General features: G+C 35.8%; 1 protein-coding gene across 9 annotated transcripts in view; it reads right to left on the reverse strand.

Moving 5' to 3' along the window:
* Positions 1 to 19,574, reverse strand: part of C3H11orf65 (chromosome 3 C11orf65 homolog) — a 60,316-nt gene that overhangs the window by 20,462 nt on the left and 20,280 nt on the right. For 6 of the 9 annotated variants that reach the window (XM_077893348.1, XM_077893347.1, XM_077893354.1 and 3 more), the window contains 4 exons: positions 14,676 to 14,768; positions 4,674 to 4,727; positions 4,207 to 4,407; positions 2,743 to 2,873 (listed from right to left, as the gene is read on the reverse strand). In XM_077893348.1, coding sequence (XP_077749474.1) covers positions 2,743 to 2,873; positions 4,207 to 4,407; positions 4,674 to 4,727; positions 14,676 to 14,768 — 479 coding nt within the window. The remainder of the gene's footprint in view (positions 1 to 2,742; positions 2,874 to 4,206; positions 4,408 to 4,673; positions 4,728 to 14,675; positions 14,769 to 19,574) is intronic. The other 3 variants (XM_077893352.1, XM_077893353.1, XM_077893351.1) reach the window with 1 other exon arrangement.

Consider the following 19,574-nt stretch of genomic DNA (forward strand, 5'->3'; position numbering starts at 1 on the left):
TGATAGTCACAGAATGAGAGAGAGAGAGGCAGAGACACAGGCAGAGGGAGAAGCAGGCTCCATGCACCGGGAGCCCGATGTGGGATTCGATCCCGGGTTTCCAGGATCGCGCCCTGGGCCAAAGGCAGGCGCTAAACCGCTGCGCCACCCAGGGATCCCAAATTTTTATGTTTTATTTACATTTTCATTAAATCAGAGGTATTTTCAAATTTCCCTTATGACTTCTTTAACTCATAGATTATATAGAGGTATTCTGTTTAAGATCCAAATATTTGGAGGTTTCCCAGAAATTTTTCTTTTATTAATTTTACTCTATTATTAATTACTTTTTAATTCCATTGTGATCAAAGAACTTTCTTTGTATGATTTTAACTCTTTCAAATTTGTGGATGTTTGTTTTATGACCCAGAATATAGATGGATACTTCTTTTTTTTAAATTTTTATTTATTTATGATAGTCACACACAGAGAGAGAGAGAGAGAGAGAAAGAGGCAGAGACACAGGCAGAGGGAGAAGCAGGCTCCATGCACCGGGAGCCCGAAGTGGGATTCGATCCCGAGTCTCCAGGATGGCGCCCTGGGCCAAAGGCAGGCGCCAAACTGCTGTGCCACCCAGGGATCCCGGATATTTCACATATACTTGAAACGAATGTGTTTTCTATTGTTGAGGCCAGTGTTCTATTAAGGCTAATTATATCACATTGATTGATAGTTGAGCTCAAGACTTCTCTATCTTTACTAACTTACTGTCCACTAGTTCTATCAATTACTAGTAAATGGTTTTGAAATCTCTGATTATAATTTTGGTTTTATCTATCTGTCTTTTCAGTACAGTAGTACAGTTTTGTTTCATGTATTTTGAACCTCTGTTATTAGGTAAACACATATTTAGGATTGTTACGTTCTTATGTGTGGCTTTTTTATCCAGGCTGTCAACATCTGCTCTTATTTGGGGTACTTAGACTACTTACATTTAATATTATTATTGATATGATTGATTTTAGTTTTCATCATTCTATTTGCTTTCTATTTGTCCCCTCTCTTCTTTGTTTCCTTTCCTCTTTTTTCAGGTTTGGAAAAATGGATTGATGTTTTTTTGGATTGATGTTTTTTTTATGAGGCTATTTTACTTCCATAATTAAATTATTATATTTACACCTTTGTTCTTGTTATTACTGATTTCACAGTTCGTTAGGGTTTTTAACAATCACAGTCTACCTTTAAGCAATATTATACCAGTTTATAAGTAGAATAAGGACCTTCTAGCAGTATACTTCCATTTCACCTCTCCCAACCTTTATATTGTCATAACACATTTTACTTTTGTACTGTTCTAAGTTTATAAATGTCACAATATATTGTCAGCATTTCTGTTTTAAACAGCAAATTTACTTAAAAAATTTTTATTCAATTACTGAACTTTATTCAGTAATTGCAACATATGTATTGATATTATTTTGTTATTTTTGGAGCAATTTATTTGTAATGTAAAAAAAGCAATTGTATTTTACTTGAAGATTTTCAATATAAGTGAAAAGAAGTGCAATTGTGGAATGAAAAAATTTAGGTAGAATTGGATTGACAATATTAATATCAACTCACTCCTTTAGAGTTTTAATATCTATCTTTTCAAAATTGTGAGAAAACTGTGTAACATAAAATTTATATCTGTTTTTATTTATTTTTAATTAATTTATTTATTTATGATAGTCACACACAGAGAGAGAGAGAGGCAGAGGGAGAAGCAGGCTCCATGCACTGGGAGCCCGACATGGGATTCAATCCCGGGTCTCCAGGAACGCGCCCTGGGCCAAAGGCAGGCGCTAAACCACTGCGCCACCCAGGGTTCCCTATCATATCTGTTTTTAAGTGTATAGTTCAGTAGTTATCCTCTAAAGAGATTTAAGGAGTAAGAATAGAAGTCCTTTATATTTATTTACATTATTACCACTTTTGGAATTCTTCATTCCTTGTATAGATCCAGATTTCTACCTAGAATCATTTTTCTCCTGCCAGAAAAATTTCTTGCAGTGCTGGTCTACTATGATGAGAGAAATCAGCTTTTATTTGTCTGAAGAGTTTTTCTTTCACTTTCATTTTTAAAAGATATTTTTTGTGTGTCTGTTGCTACTGATTAATTTTTCTTCTCATATGGCATCTATTTTCCTGTTTCTTTGCATGCCTGGTATTGACTGCTATATGGTAGACATTGTGAATTTTATATAATTTGGGATAGTGGAGTTTTTGTATTCATTTAAATATTTGGGGGATTTGTCCTGGGCATGCAGTGAAGTAAACTTGTGAACACAATCTGATTTTTTTGGCTTGCTTTTAACATTTGTTAGACAGGTCCAGAATGACTTTCAGTGTAATCCATGCAGGTTAGAGTATTGGGTGCTGAAAGAAGGGTTGAGAAGGGTACAAAGTGTATCTGGAGGGCAAAATAAAAGTTAACTGATATATGAGTAAATGCTTATTTTCATATCTGATATTCCAAAAGACTGCAATTTCCTTGAGATCAAAGACAACATGTCTTTCCCCATTTACAGCTGAGAGATTAACAGTGTCTCACAAAAGCAGGCATTTGTTAAATGTTTGCTTTCTATATATTTTTAAAAAGATAACTGTAACCTTACATTGTCTTTCGAAAATTAACATGTAACTATTTTAGTAGTGATAGCACTTTTTAAAAAGAACTTAAAATAGCATATATTAGTATGTCTAATCATTTCATCAACTTACATTTTTCTCATCCATTCTATTTTTCTAATTTTTCTTTTCTTTTCCATATCCTGCCTTCTCTTTAGTTTAGAGAAATGGAATTCAGTTTCTTTTTTGTCTTCCAACTCTACATTTTCAGTAGACATCCAAAACTATTGAGAAATGAAAAATGAACATACAAAATGTTGAAATACTGATTGTGAGGTTATCTGGCTATAGACAAGAATTTCTGTGAGTTCAGTAGGAATATGCCAAAGCAGAAACAGAGAACTGAATACACCCCTCTAAGGTATTTCTTATTATGAGTAATACATTGAGCTTTCAGAGACACATGTCACAGAAAGACTAACAAAGCACTAGTATTAGTAATTTTTTTATTAATAACTATTAGCTGAATGGATACATGAACATGTTCCAGTATTGTTTTTGTTTTTCATAAGAACAGACCTTACCTACTCTTAGTGTTCTTAACTTTTGAAGATTCTAATTCCCAAGGAGTATAGGAGCCCTCCAAGAACAAAGTCTCATTATTATGTCCCAAGATTTTGTGGTTTCCCTATGTGACATGCTATCCTAACTGGCTGCCTATTTATCTACTTCAAATTCATTCCCTCTCCTTCACCACATACACACTGAAGAACAAGGAAGAGAGTTTGCTATCCCCCACACTATCTATTTGTCCCTCTTAGAGCACATATTTACTGCACTGTAATGAAATATTCTTTTTACCTGACTCTCTCCAAAATTAAAAGGAAAAATACTTAAGGGGAGGGACTACTTTACATAACACTGTATCCCTAGCATCTGGTATGATACCTGACATATGTTTGGTATGCATAAGGTTTGTTGAATGAATGCATGCATTCACACCTTGATCATTTTCACTTTCATACTTAGTATACTTAATATACCACATTCTATAACCTGCATACCAGAGATTCAGGATCTAAATGAGGCTACGAGCCCATATAAGCAAACACCTAGAGCTACTGAACCTGATCATATTAACCTATAAAATGTAAGCTTACAAATATCCTTAGGTAGAGATTATCTCCACAAAAAAGACACCAAACATGGTGTCTATGGAAAATCACATATATGTTTTAAGAATTATGTATATTTAAAATCATTCCATTCAATTAATATGAGGATATGTTAAAGCTCCAAATACCATAACAATCCAAATGATTTCCCAGCAGTCTCTGATGTTCCAAGCTCTATAAGAGAAAATTTCATATTTTTCTCAAGAATTCCCACCTCTAGTCCAAGGATTAATATAGCATCAACAGCATTTAGAAGTAAATGTAAAGAAAAAAAGATATATTGCTGATCTGGAATTATTATTAGTAACCCCTGAGTAGTTAACATAATCAGTTTTTATCAATTAAATTACCAAGATTTATTAATTTGAAATTAATTTTCAAGAAGACAAATGAGTTTCTAACTATAAAAGATTCAAAATTATTAATATTTCTCTTTTCTTACTGTATCAGAGACAGGCCTCCAGCCATTGTTCTCTACACGATGATACCAGCCACTATGATCCTCTTCCTGAAGATCATCGCTTTTAATATGAGATGTATATTTTGCTGTAAGTTTTGTATAATCTCTAGGGCTATTAGCACACAGATCTTCAATATGTCTATGAGTGAAAATTTTATAGTATATATCAGGTGGAAATTTAACCTGTATACAGAAAAGTTCAAAGGACCATTGTAATCTAATTATAAAACTGGTTTGTTTTAAAAATTTACATTTCTTTTTTTTAATAAATTTATTTTTTATTGGTGTTCAATTTACCAACATACAGAATAACACCCAGTGCTCATCCCGTCAAGTGCCCCCCTCAGTGCTCGTCACCCATTCACCCCCACCCCCCGAAAAATTTACATTTCTTAAACTTCACAGAAATGTGTTTTAAAACTACCAAATAAGAATTTATCCATACTTACACCACCTAATCTGAATCGTACACGAATACCAGCAGCAGCATCTAGAAGCTCTGCCTATAAAAAACATATATTACTTTTCAACATTCTGTATATATCAGTTCACTATTTCTCATTCTATCATGTTAAAATAGTCACTGAATATTGATTATTTATGAAAAAGGTCAAGTAAATAGACCTCAAAGAATTATTTTTAAATTAAAAAAAATTTTAAGATTGTTTTAAAAAAAAGATTTTATTTATTTATTCATGAGAGACACACAGAGATAGAGGCAGAGACACAGGCAGAGGGAGAAGCAGGCTCCATGCAGGGAGCCTGACGTGGGACTTGATCCTGGGTCTCCAGGATCACACCCCAGGCCAAGGGTGGCACTAAACCGCTGGGCCACTGGGGCTGCCCCAAATATTTTAAGATTTAATTTCTTATGGGAAATCAATAAGTAAAACAGCTTTCATGATAACTGGAAAAATGATAACAAACTATGTTTACTTTATATGCAACATGTAAGTATAAAAGCCAACAGATTTGTTATTCACAAAACAGAAATTTTACAGAAGTCCTCAAATATATGATTTTATTAAATATTATCTTACAAGTAAATTCAGAGAAAAAATTATGATTGGCTATCTTACAAGTAAATTCAGAGAAAAAATTATGATTGGCTAATCTGGTCATTCAGATGACCTTACCTAACTAGCTTTTATTAAATCAAAATCCCATGTTTAAATTTTATAAGAATTGTATATTGGTCTTCTAAATTATTGTGCCCTGCACCAAATGGAAAGTAGTAAAAACAATTTTGGGTCATCAATCAGAACACAGTTCAATCTTATCTCCCAATAATATTAAGTTAAATGAAAAAATACATGTTATCTTAAATCATTCAGTCTGTAAAGCCTGAAAGATCACACAAAGTTTTGCATAAGTTTTTCGTGACTAAACGGTCTATTTACACATGCATACGTGTATAAGGTCACAGTTCAAACATGAAAAAAACATGTTTTATAACAGGGTCTCAAACATATTTTAAAAATTCATAAGATTTATACAGATAACACTTGAGCAACATGGGTTTGAAGACCACGGGTCAACTTATATGTGGATTTTTTGTAATACAGTACTGTAAAAGTATTTTCTCCTCTTTATGATTTTCTTAACATGTTATTTTTTCTAGTTTACTTTATTGTAAGAATAGAGTAATACATATAACATACAAAATATGTGTTAATTAGCTATTTATGTTATTAGTAAGGCTTCTTGTTGACAGTAGCCTATTTGTAGTTGACTTTTTGGAGACTTACAAATTACACATGGATTTTTGACTGCATGAGGGGTCAGTGCCCCTATCCCAATGTTGTTCCGAGGCCAACTGTATATACATTTTAAACAAAATTTGTTATATATAAACTTTTATTTCCACTAAAGTAGGAAAATTTCAAGTGTACAGCTTCATGGATTTTTTTCTTTCCTCTTTTATTCAGTGAGGGTGAAGGGATGATCATGTAAATCCAATTAGAAATGGAGTGGAATTGAGCTTGGATTGCAGTTTTAGTAATCCTTATCTGTTCCATTTCTAGTTTTTCCCTATTTCTCAGCTGTGGTCCTGGCAAGTCTTTATCTCCTCAATTCTGAAAGCCTGTAGGAAATTCAGATGTTCCTTTGGGAAGATTTGAGTTTACTTCTTTATCCTCTACCATCTGCAAACTCAAATGGGGATTAGGGTTGGTTGGGTATTGGCAGTTCCTTTCAGCATGACTTAATAGTGTTATTTAAAGTGGATTTAGGGATCCCTGGGTGGCGCAGCGGTTTAGCGCCTGCCTTTGGCCCAGGGCGCGATCCTGGAGACCCGGGATCGAATCCCACGTCGGGCTCCTGGTGCATGGAGCCTGCTTCTCCCTCTGCCTGTGTGTCTCTGCCTCTCTCTCTCTCTCTCTCTGACTATCATAAATAAATAAAAAAAAAATTAAAAAAAAATAAAGTGGATTTAGATTCGTTGTAAATATTCACTGCAAACTAGGAAAACCAAAAATAGTAAAAAAGAGGTACAAGTGTGATATGCTTAAAGGAAAGAAAATGTAATTATATAAAATGCTCAATTAAAACAGGAGAAGACAAAAAATAGTGCAATACAAAAAAGAAGCAAAGAACAAAGGCAAGAAATAGAAAACATTAACAAATATGTTAGATATTACTATATTAAATATCAATGGTCTAAATATACAAAGTCAAAGGCAGAGACTACTAACATAGATTAAAAAAATAAGACCCAACTGTATGTTGTCTATAAAAAAAACATTTTATTTTTTTTTATTTTTTATTTTTTTATTTATTTATGACAGTCACAGAGAGAGAGAGAGAGGCAGAGACACAGGCAGAGGGAGAAGCAGGCTCCATGCACCGGGAGCCTGACGTGGGATTCGATCCCGGGTCTTCAGAATCGCGCCCTGGGCCAAAGGCAGGCGCCAAACCGCTGTGCCACCCAGGGATCCCAAAACTAGACTCTTATATACTGAGAACCAACTGGTAGTTTCCAGAGGAGAAATGGGTGGGGGGAATGGGTGAAATAGATGAAGGGGATTAAGGAGAACAACTTCCAGTTTTAAAAATAAATAAGTCACAGAGACAAAAACTAGAATATAGAGAATATAGTCAATAATGACTGCAATGATAGAGTATGGTGACTACACTTATCTTGATGAGCACTGAGTAATTTATAGAATTGTTGAATCAATATGTTGTACATTTGAAAATAAATAAGTGTATATTAATTATACTCTAATAAAAAATTAATTAAGGAAGGAAGAAATCAATATTAGGAAGAAAATAGGGAGAAATTATTATAGATTTGAAGACATTAGAAAGATCATTAGAGAATATTATAATTTTTGTAGATAAACCTGGAAATTTAAGTGAAATGGACAACTTCCTAGAAAAATACAACGTATCAAACGTAGCACAAAAATAAATACAAGATATGAATAGACCTATAACTATAAACTGAATTTGTAATTTAGAATCTTTCCAAAAAGGGGCACCTGGATGGCTTAGTAGTTAAGTGTCTGACTAGTGATTTCTGCTCAGCTCATGATTTTAGGGTCCTGAGGTCAGGCCCTGCATTGGGCTCTGCACTCAGTGTGGACTCTGCTTGAGATTCTCTCTCCCTCTCCTTCTGTCCTCCTCTAACTCTCTAAAATAAATAAAATCTTAAAAAAAAGAATCTTTCCACCAAGTAAACTTCTGGCACAGAAGATTTCACTGATAAATCCTTTCAAACTTTTATGGAATAAATAACACACAACATGAGAAGGAACATTTCTCAACTTGTTATACTATGACAACTAAATGGGATACCAAAATCTGACAGACACGATATGAGAAAGCAAATTACATGGTCTGCCTGAATGTAGGTGCAAAAATTTAAGCAAAGTATTGGCAAACTAAGTTTAGTGATATTTATTTTTTCTCAAATATTTTATTTATTTATTTGGGAGAGAAATGAGAGAGAGAGAGAGAGAGAGAGAACAGGAGGAATGAGGGGCAGAGGGAGAAGCAGACTCCCCACTGAGCATGGAGCCTGATGTGGGGCTCGATACCAGAACTGTGGGATCATGACTGAGCTGAATGAAGATGCTTAACCAACTGAGCCACCCAGATGCCCCAGTTCATTGATATTATAAAAGCAGAAGACATTTCAACCAAAGTGTGTATATCTAGAAATGTTAAGTAGTTTAACATTCAAGGAAAATAACGATATCTCAATAAGATCAGAAAAGTGTCATAAAATTTAACATCCATGTTTTTTTGGATTGGGGGAAAACCTTGTTTTAGCTTTTCTAATAAAAGTTTTCTACACAAACATCTATAGCACACTTTAATGATTGATTATTGAGGTTTTTTCGCTTGGAAATCAGGAATGAGAGTGGTCATCACTTCTATTCACCAATTTACTGAAGGCTCTAGTTAATGCATAGGTGTAAGAAAAAGAAACAAAATGTATATTTGGAAAGGAAAACTATAAAACTCCTTATTTGATGATGGCATGCTTGTTCATGCAGAAAATCCAAAAGAATCGAAGATGGCAGAAGAGTAGGTGTCCTCAACTCATCTGTCCCCACAAACTTACGTAGATAACTTTCAAAACATCCTGAACACCTACAAATTCTATGTGAGATTTAAAGATAGAATACCTGGAAAGCTACAGAGAGAGAAGTTTTCTCTTCTAACAAGCTAGGAAGGTGAAAATAAAAAAAGAATAGAGTAGGGGAGGAAAATTGTGACTAGCAGGGCTAAAGCAGAGTGGCAAAAGCCTCTGGGGCAGGAAAGCCCAGCCCTGGAGAAGCAGGGGCTTTAAAAATCCATGCTGGAGTTTTCCCTGATGGATAAGTGTTTGGCAGGGAAATCAGGCAGAATCACAGGAGAGACAGTGAAGCCTCAAGACTCCCAGAGTCACTATAAGAGGAGGGGCACCCGGGGAAAAGCTCACTGAAAACTGAGGTCTGATATCAGTAAAGCGCTGAAGCACCACAGCCCTCGGGGCATTGGGAGCAGCCAGTTGGTCAGGTGGGCTAGTTCTGGAGCTTCCTTTACCCTAGTGGTTAGCAATGGATGGAAGTGGCTGTACTCTGTTCTCTTTGGGAGAGGTGTTCCCCAGGAGCACAGTTCAAGTGGCACAGGGCCCCAGATCCCAGGGCTCCCATGATGGACAAAGCTGGCAATCTTTCATTCCCCTCTGGGATAGGTGGAAGTGGGGAAGGCACAGGACAGTGAGAACTCTCCTACTGCTGGGCACCCCCCAAGCTGTGCAGATCAGTGCACTGGCACCTGCCCCCTGGAGCATCTAGGCCAATGTGGACTGGGAGACTGCAGTTAGTTACTCATGGGGAGCTGACCCCAGAGCTGGAAATCTGGCTGCCACCATTGTTGTTTTTCCTCTTTGTTTCACCTTGTGCCTGGGAGGGGCAGGGCTGCCAAAGAGAAAAAGGCCTCACAGGACAAACAGCTCACACTGAGCCCAGCACCTGGCAGAGGGCGGGGCATCTCTGCCCAGGCACAGACACCTGAGAATCAGTTCAGCAGGCCCCTCCTCTAAAAGAACTGCTGGAAGTACAAGTGAAAAGGAAATTTACTGAACAAGCTGCGCTGGAAAGCTCCAGGACTGAGGGAAAATATTGTACAGAACTAGAGGGTCCTTATTTTTCTTTTTCCATTACAACTCGTTTTTATATCAGTCTAAAAATTTCCAATATTTTTTCTCTTTTCCCACCTTAACTACAATATTTTACCAACTCTTAATTTTTAAGTTTTTTCCTTTTTGACTTTCATTTTTCTACAATTACATGTCTTAGATTTTTCACTCTGGATTCCCTTCAATGTATTCAATTTAATTTTTGTAGATATATGAGACATGGGTATTCTTTTTTTTTCCCCCTGCCTTGCTTTGTTTTATAATAGTGGAAGTTAGTAATTCTAAAACATGACCAACATATACCTAGAACCAAGTGGTATACTGTGCTGGTTCAATCTGTGAGATTATATTTTCTCTTCCTTCCCATTCTGCCCCCCTCTTTTATCTCATTTATGTTTTGGTGGTCAATGTTGGGGCTTTCTATAAGTATTGTTGGTTTATTTATTTATTTTTTTAGTATTGTTGGTTTATATAAATTTGGATTGAGCATCTTCTAACATACAGGACAGAATACACTCAGAACCAAGAGGATCACCCTCTAGGACCCCTCAGGTAGACTACATTCTCTTTCCACTACCACTTCCTCACCACCACCATCCCCCGCTCCACCTTTTTCCCCCTTTTTCCTTCTTCTTTGCTTTTGGCTTTTTATTTTTACTACTTTGTCTTAAATTTTGTTTCCCACTTTAGTTGTCCTATTGTTTTTTTTCCCTGTTCTTTTCCTTTTGTTTTCTGGTCTCTGACCTCTTTGGAATCATCTAGGGTGCATTTTACTTAGCTCGTGGTTGATATTTTTGACTCAGTCCACTCAAACAGCCACTCTACACTGGACAAAATGACTAGAAGGAAATAAAGAACCAGAAACAATACTCTCTGCCACAGAGTTACAGAATTTGGATTTCAATATGATGTCAGAAATTCAATTCAGAAGTACAATTATAAAGCAACTAGTGGGTCTGGAAAAAAAAAGTAAAGGATTCTAGAGACTCTGTTACTGCAGAATTGAGATCTGATCAGGGAAAATAAAAATAGATTAAGTGAGATGCAATCCAAACTGGAGGTTTTAACTGCTAGGGTTAATGAGGTGGAAGAGAGAGTGAGTGACACAGAAGACAAGTTGGTGATAAGGAAGAAAGCCAAGGAAAAAGAGAAAAACAATTAAGAACCCACAAGTAAAAGCTTAAAGAAATAAATGATAGTTTGAGAAGGAAGAATATATGTCTACTTGGGATTCCAGAAGAGACTGACTGAGAGAGAGAGAGGACCGCAAAGTATATTTGAACAAATCATAGCTGAGAACTTCCCAAATCTGTGGAAGGAAACAGGCACTCAGATCCAAGAGATAGAGAGGACCCCCCAAAAAATCAATAAAAACCATTAAATACCTTGACATTTAATAGTGAAACTCGCAAATTTCAAAGATGAAGAGAAAATTCTTAAAGCAGTGTGAGACAAAAGATCCTTAACTTCTATGGGGAGAAGTATCAGATTAATAGCAGACCTCTCCACAAAAACCTGGCAGGGAGAAAGGGCTAGCAGGATATATTCAGGGTGCTAAATGAGACAAATATACAGCCAAGAATACTTTATCCAGCATGGCTGTCATTCAGAATAGAAGGAGAGATAAAGAGCTTCCAGAATAGGCAGAAACTATGAAAGAATATGTGACCACCAAACCAGCTCTGCAAGAAATATTAAGGGGGACCCTGTAAAAGAAAGAGGAAGCCCAAAGAAATAATCCACAAAAAAAGGGACAGAATAGGTAATACAATGACACCAAATTCATATCTTTCAATAGTTAATCTGAACGTGAATGGGCTAAATGATCCCATCAAAAGATGCAGTGTATCGGACTGGATAAAGAAGAAAGACCCATCTATATGCTGTCTACAAGAGATTCATTTTAGACATAAGGACACCTCTAGCCTTAAAATAAAAGGTTGGAGAACAATTTACCATTCAAATGGTCCTCAAAAGAAAGCAGGGGTAGCAATCCTCATAAATTAAAGTTTATCCCAAAGACTGTAGTAAGAGATGAAGGGGGACACTATATCATACGTAGAGGGTCTATCCAACAAGAGCACCTAACAATCATGAATATATATGCCCCTAATGTGGGAGCCACCAATTATATTAATCAATTAATAACCAAAGTAAAGACATACTTAGATAATAATACAGTAATTGTAGGAGACTTCAAAATGGCACTTTCAGCAAATTACAGCTCTTCTAAGCACAACATCAACAAAGAAACAAGGGCTTTAAATGATACACTAGACCAGATGGATTTCACAGATATATACAGAACTTTCTATCCAAATGCAACTGAATACACATTCTTTTCAAGTGCACATGGAACTTTCTCCAGAATAGACCATGTACTGGGTCACAAATCAGGTCTCAATCAATACCAAAATATTTCGACTGTCCCCTGCATATTTTCAGACCACAATGCTTTGAAACTAGAACTCCATCACAAGAAGAAATTTGGAAGAAACTCAAACACATGGAGGTTAAAGAACATCCTTCTAAAAGATGAAAGGGTCAACCAGGAAATTAAAGAAGAATTAAAAAGATTCATAGAAAATGAAGATACAACTGTCCAAAAATCTTTGGGATACAGCAAAAGTGGTCCTAAGAGGGAAATATATTGCAATACAAGCCTCCCTCTAAAGATTGGAAAAAACTGAAAGACACAAGCTAACCTCATGCCTAAAGGAATTGGAGAAAGAACAGCAAGTAAAGCCTACACCAAGCAGAAGAAGAGAGTTAATAAAGATTCAAGCAGAACTCAATGAAATAGAGACAAGAAGAACTGTAGAACAGATCAACAAAACCAGGAGCTGGTTCTTTGAAATAATTAATAAGGTAGATAAAAAAAAGGTAGATAAACTCCTAACCAGCCTTATTAAAAAGAAAAAAAGACTCAATAAAATAACAAATGAAAAGGAGAGATGACAACCAATACCAAGGAAATACAAATGATTTTAAAAACGTATTATGAGCAGCTATACGCCAATAAATTAGGCAATCCAGAAGAAATGGAGGCATTTCTGGAAAACCACAAATTACCAAAACTAGAACAGGAAGAAATAAAAAACCTGAACAGGCCAATAATCAGGAAGGAAATTGAAGCAGTCATCAAAAACCTCCCAAGACACAAAAATCCAGGGCCAGATGGCTTCCCAGGAGAATTCTATCAAGCGTTTAAAGAAACAATACCTATTCCACTAAAGCTGTTCTGTAAGACAGAAAGGGATGGAATACTTCCAAACTCATTCTATGAGGCCAGCATCACCTCAATTCCAAAACCAGACAAAGACCCCACCAAAAAGGAGAATTATAGACCAATATCCCTGATGAACATGGATGCAAAAATTCTCAACAAGATACTAGCCAATAGGATCCAACAGTACATTAAGAAGATTATTCACCATGATCAAGGGGTATTTATCCCTGGGATGCAAGGTTGGTTCAACACTCATAAAACAATCAAGGTGATAGATCACATCAACAAGAGAAAAAACAAGAACCGTATGATCCTCTCAACAGATGCAGAGAAAGCATTTGACAAAATACAGCATCCATTCCTGGTCAAAACTCTTCAGAGTGTAGGGATAGAGGGAACATTCCTCAGCATCTTAAAAGCCATCTATGAAAAGCCCACAGCAAATATCATTCTCAATGGGGAAACACTGGGAACCTTTCCCCTAAGATCAGGAACACAACAGGGATGTACACTCTCACCACTGCTATTCAACATAATACTAGGAGTCCTTGCCTCAGCAATCAGGCAACAAAAAGAAATAAAAGGCATTCAAATTGGCAAAGAAGAAGTCAAACTCTCCCTCTTTGCAGATGACATGATACTGTACATAGAAATCCCAAAAGACTCCACCCCAAGATTGCTAGAACTTATACAGCAATTCGGCAGTGTGGCAGGATACAAAATCAATTCCCAGAAATCAGTGGCATTTCTAAACACTAACAATGAAACTGAAGAAAGAGAAATTAAGGAGTTAATCCCATTTACAATTGCACCCAAAAGCATAAGATACCTAGGAATAAATCTAACCAAAGATGTAAAGGATCTCTACCCTAAGAACTACAGAACACTTCTGAAAGAAATTGAGGAAGACACAAGGAGATGGAAAAATATTCCATGCTCATAGATTGGAAGAATATTGTGAAAATTTGTCTATGTTACCCAGGGCAATTTACACATTTAAAGCTCAGCAACATGTCTTTAGAGAAGAAATTTGTGCACATGTGCATGAGGACAGATGAATAATATTCCCCAAAGCAGTCTTTGTAACAGACTCAAACTGGAAAAAATATAAATGTCAATCACTGGTAGAATGAGTAAATAGCAGTATATTCATAAAATGAAATAACTGTCATTGTTTTTAATAAAATGAATAAAATTCAGCCATACTAATGATGTTGAATGAACAGATACAAAAGTGCACCATAGGATTCTACTTACACACGGTTGAAAACAGAGAAGACTAAAAAAAAAAAAAAAAAGCTTCAATTAAAAATAGTAGTTGCCTCATGGAAGCAGGGAGTTGCAGTGATGTGCAGAGCACCAGAAAGCAATGGTCTGAAGTATGAGACTCTGATCTGGGTGATGGTTACACAGGGGATAATTTGTGATGATTCACTGAGCTACACATTTATGTTTTATGAACTTTTCTACCTGTGGGTAATACCTTAATAAGACAATTTTTTAAAAGAAACACACACAAGCACATTTATAAAGCAGTCACATGTCTTTAAGGGAAAAACCAGATGCTGTATGAATAAATAATATCCTCACCTCTTTAGGATCAATATATTTCACTATCTGAAGTGGCTCGCCTTGTCTTCTGATACCAATCAATCTTTTGTAGTGTTGGAATACAGCAACATTCTAAAGGTTCAAGCACATAAGAGTCTATGGTCAAAACGGGATTTTCTATCTCTAATTTTGGCTTTTTGCCTGACTAGGGCAAAATGAGTAAAAAAAAAAAAACATAAAAAAACTTTAGGTATGCAAACTAGATTTTAGAAATATTATGCACTTGGGTTGCTTTGACAAGCAATACCAAGCAAGGCAATACGAGTTTTATTTTCACAAAGAGTATTACCCTTAACTTTAGAACTACATCATTAGCTACTATAAATAAAATACCCAGAATGCTGGTTGAGTCACTTCTGTGTACTCCAGAGTAAACCAGGAGAAAGATAAAACAGCCTACTGGTTAAGAACATGGAGCATGGCATAGTATTATCTGGGTTCAACTGTTAGTATCCACTAAACATGTGACCCTAGACAAGCTGCTTAGCTTCTCCAGTTTCTTATCTGAACAACTGGAAGGACAGTGGGTATCTCATACAGCTATGGTGAGGAATTGAGTTAATATTCATAAAGCACTTAGAACAACTTCTGGCACAAGAAAGCACTGAATAGTTACTATTTTATTATCATTACAGAAACCTTGTTCCTGAGATAATTCCATTGATTTACAAACCTTACCTACTACTATTCATGTTAGTACAATATTTAGTCAGACAACTCCAAACAATTCTTATATATCAGAAAACTAGTTCTTTGTTATCACTCTCCTCATAACCTACCCCCCAAAATCACTTAGTAACTCTTGGTAAACTTTCTGCCCCAGCATGCTTACATCAAATCAAATCAAATCAAATCAAATCAAATCAAATCAAATCAATTCAAACTGAAGTAATCCACAGCATCAATAGGATAATGTGAAGCCCCACTGCAACTGTCTGTGGAAATGGTGCAGCCCACATCAAAACAGAACTACTGACAGTGAAGGCACCTGCCATTCCCATCTGCCCATCTGGCTGACAGGGAAGAAAAAGAACTTGTACATTGGTGAAGGAAGAAGTTGGGTAGGATGACAGTAAAATCTGGTCCAACATGGACCAGTCCTACAGACTGTAAAATACCATTTTTTTGGGGGGGGGGTTCAAATGATGTTAATTATTGGAATGCACAATTTTCTAATATGCAAATAAAAAAGTTTTAAATTTTGATAAAAAAAACATCCAATAAAACAGATCAATTGAACTAGGAGTTGATTCTTTGGAAAGATCAATAAAGTTGATAAACCTTCAGCCAGACTCACGAAAAAAAGAAAAGAAAAAAAAAAAAACAGAGAGAGAGAAGATTCAAATAAACAAAATCAGAAATGAGAGACGAGGGGTACCTGGATCACTCAGTTGGTTTAGCCTCTGCCTTTGGTTCAGGTCACAATCTCAGGGTCCTGGGATTGTGCCCTGTGTTAGGCTCTCTGCTCAATGGGGACTCTGCTTCTCCTTCTGTCCCCCCACTCCCGCTCATGCTCACTTTCTCTCTCAAATCAATCAATCAATCAATCAATCAATCAATCTTTTTTTAAAACATGAAAGAGAAATAGCAACCAATACCACAAAAATACAAAGAATTATAAGAAAATATTATGAAAATTATATCCCAACAAATTGGACAACCTAGAAGAAATGGAGGAATTCCTAGAAACATATATCCTCCCAAAACTAAACAAGAAGAGACAAAAAAATATGAACAACTGATAACCAGGAAAGAAATTGAATCAGTAATCAAAAAATTCCTTACAAACAAAAAGTCCAGGGCCAGATGGCTTCACAGGCAAATTCTACCAACATTTAAAGAAGAGTTAAAAAAAAAAATAAAGAAGAGTTAACATTGACTCTTCCTAAACTATTCAAAAAAGATAAAACTTCCAAATTCATTCTATGAGGCCAGCATTACCTTAATATCAAAACCAGATAAAGACACCACTGAAAAAGAGAACTACAGGCCAGTATCTCTGATGAACACAGATGCAAATATCCTCAACAAAATATTAGCAAACCGAATCTAATAACGAATTTAACACAATGATCAAGTGGGATTTATTCCTGGGTTGCAAAGGTGATTCAACATTCACAAATCAATTAACATGATACATCACATCAACAAGAGAGAAGATAAAAACCATATGATCATTTCAGGGGCACCTGGGTGCCTCAGTTAAGTATCCAACTCCTGATTTTGGCTCAGGTCATGATCTCAGGGTCATGAGATCCTGAGACCCAGTGTGGAGCCTGGTCTAAGATTCTCTCTCTGCTCCTCCCTTCCTCTCTCTAAAAAAAAAAAAAAGAAAGAAAACAAGAAAAAGAAAGAAAGAAAGAAAGAAAGAAAGAAAGAAAGAAAGAAAGAAAGAAGGAAGGAAGGAAGGAAAAGAGGCCTCAGGGAGATCCCTCACCCCTCCCACCACACAAGGACATAGCAAGAAGACAATTGTTCACCTATGAATTAGAAAGTGGGTCCTTACCAGACACCAAATCTGTGGTGCCAAAATTTTAGACTTTCTAGACTCCAGAATTGTAAGAAATGTATTTCTATCGTTTATAATCTACTTAGTCTGTTGTAGTTTATCATAGCAGCCCAAATGGATTAAGACAGCTACCAAAGATTTGAACAACATGATTAACTAGTTTGACCTAAATGATGTCAGAATACATTTTTTTTCTCAAGTTCACCTGGATCATTTACAAAAATAGACTTTCTCTAGGCTAGGCAAGTTTCAACAAATTTCAAGTTATTATTTTTTTTAATTTCAAGTTATTAAAATTGTGTAAATAACTGGCTTCAGTGAAATTGAACCAGAAATGAGTAACAGAAAGGTAACTAGAAAACTCCTAAATTTTTGGTAATTAAGCAACGTACTTCTAAATAACTCATGGGTCAGGGCACCTGGCTGGCTCAGTCGGTAGAGCAGGCAACTCTTGATCTTGGGGTTGTGCATTCAAGCTCCATGTTGGGTAGAGAGATTACTTAAAAATAAAATCTTTAAAAATCCACCCATCCATCCATCAATCAATCAGTCATGGGTCAAAAAAAATCACAATGGAAGTTGTAAAATATTTTAAATTGAAAGGTAATAAATACATGACATATCAAAACCTGTGGGATGCAGCTAAGGGAATGCTCAGGAAGAACTTAATAACGTTAAATACATATATTATTAAGAAAGAATAAATGTGTAAAATCTAAGATCTATTCCATCCCAAGAAGTGTGAAACAGAGCAACAAATCAAACCCCCTCAAAAGATGAAGGAAAACACAATAAGATCAGCAGTTAATGAAATGTAGAGTTAAAATAGAGAAAACCAACAAAGCCAAAAACCAGAGTTTGTTGTTGTTATTTTAAGATTAAGACAGACATAGAAAAATGGAGAGAAAATACATATGAGCAATACCACCACAGACCTTACACACATAGAGAGAGGAGATTGCAAACAACTTTAGACAAATAAATTTGACAATTTAACAAAATGGACAGATACCGTGAGAAGTAACATCAAAATGGGCACAAGAAGAAATACAGGTTTTGAACAGTCTTGTATCATTAGAGAAATGGAATCTCTGATTAGAAACCTTTCATAAAGAAAACTCCTAGCACACAATGTTTTACTAATATATTCTCCCAAATATTTATAGAAGAAATAACACTAATTACACAAAATCTCCCAGATAATATAACAGAAGGAATATGTCCCAACTCCCTTTATGAGGCCAGCATATTCTTAATATCAAGATCTGGCAAAGATATGACAAAAAAGTAAAATTACATTCATGAGCAAATATGCAAAAACCCTAAATGAAAGTTGATATAGGCAATTTTCAAATTTTAATGTCTGTGGGTCCTGTTCCTGGGCTCCCAGGGAGACTATACTTTAAAGTCTTTCACATTTATCAAGGTGAAAATGACTAGGCCAAACTTCAAAGCATGGATGCTATTTCTGCCCTGAGCACACACTGTATATCTGCTTCACTAAAGAAAATACCCAGAAAAGAGCATTCTGAACACAAAGAAAAAGGAAGAAATTTCCATGGTTCCTATAAGATTAAAGTCATACAGTCCTGCATATACTAGAAACTTGAGATAAGATCTGCAACTTTCTAAAATGTTCCTTGTCTAATAATTTGTAACTCTTGATGTACAAAATGTATATAACTCCACACCAAACATATCCTTAAAAAAGTACTTTTGGGGTAGCCCAGGTGGCTCAGCGGTTTAGTGCTGCCTTCGGCCCAGGGCCTGATCCTGGAGACCTGGGATCGAGTCCCACATCGGGCTCCCTGCATGGAGCCTGCTTCTCCCTCTGCCTGTGTCTCTGCCTCTCTCTCTCTCTCTGTCTCTCATGAATAAATAAATAAATTTTTTTTTTAAAAGCACTCTTCTTTGTGAAGGATGTGTATCCTAGGCAGCTATTCTAACTTGGCTTGAATGAAACACACTCTCTGTCTTTTTTTAAAAAAGAAATTCTAAAAGGTTTGTTTATTTGCATCAATAAAGTTTAGCAGATCAAATCCAGGATATATCATTCGGATAATAATACATCAAGGGGACGTGGAGTTTATTCCGGGAATGCAAGGTTGGTTTAACATTTGAATATCAACAGATGCAATTCACCAAATAAGACATGAGGAAGACAGATCATATGATCATAGAGTAAATGCAGCAAAAGCACTGGATAAAATTCAACACTCAGAGTTTTCAAAACAAGAATAAAAAGCAAACTAGGAACAAAGTTAAATTCCCTGAGGTGATGGTAAGTTTTTACAAAAAACTACAGGTAACAGTTTATGATGGAATATTACATGCCTTCTGTGTTCAACAAAAGAACAAGAATGTCCATA

The sequence above is a fragment of the Canis aureus genome, chromosome 3 (genome assembly GCF_053574225.1).
Source record: "Canis aureus isolate CA01 chromosome 3, VMU_Caureus_v.1.0, whole genome shotgun sequence".
Classification (NCBI taxonomy): Eukaryota; Metazoa; Chordata; class Mammalia; order Carnivora; family Canidae; genus Canis; species Canis aureus.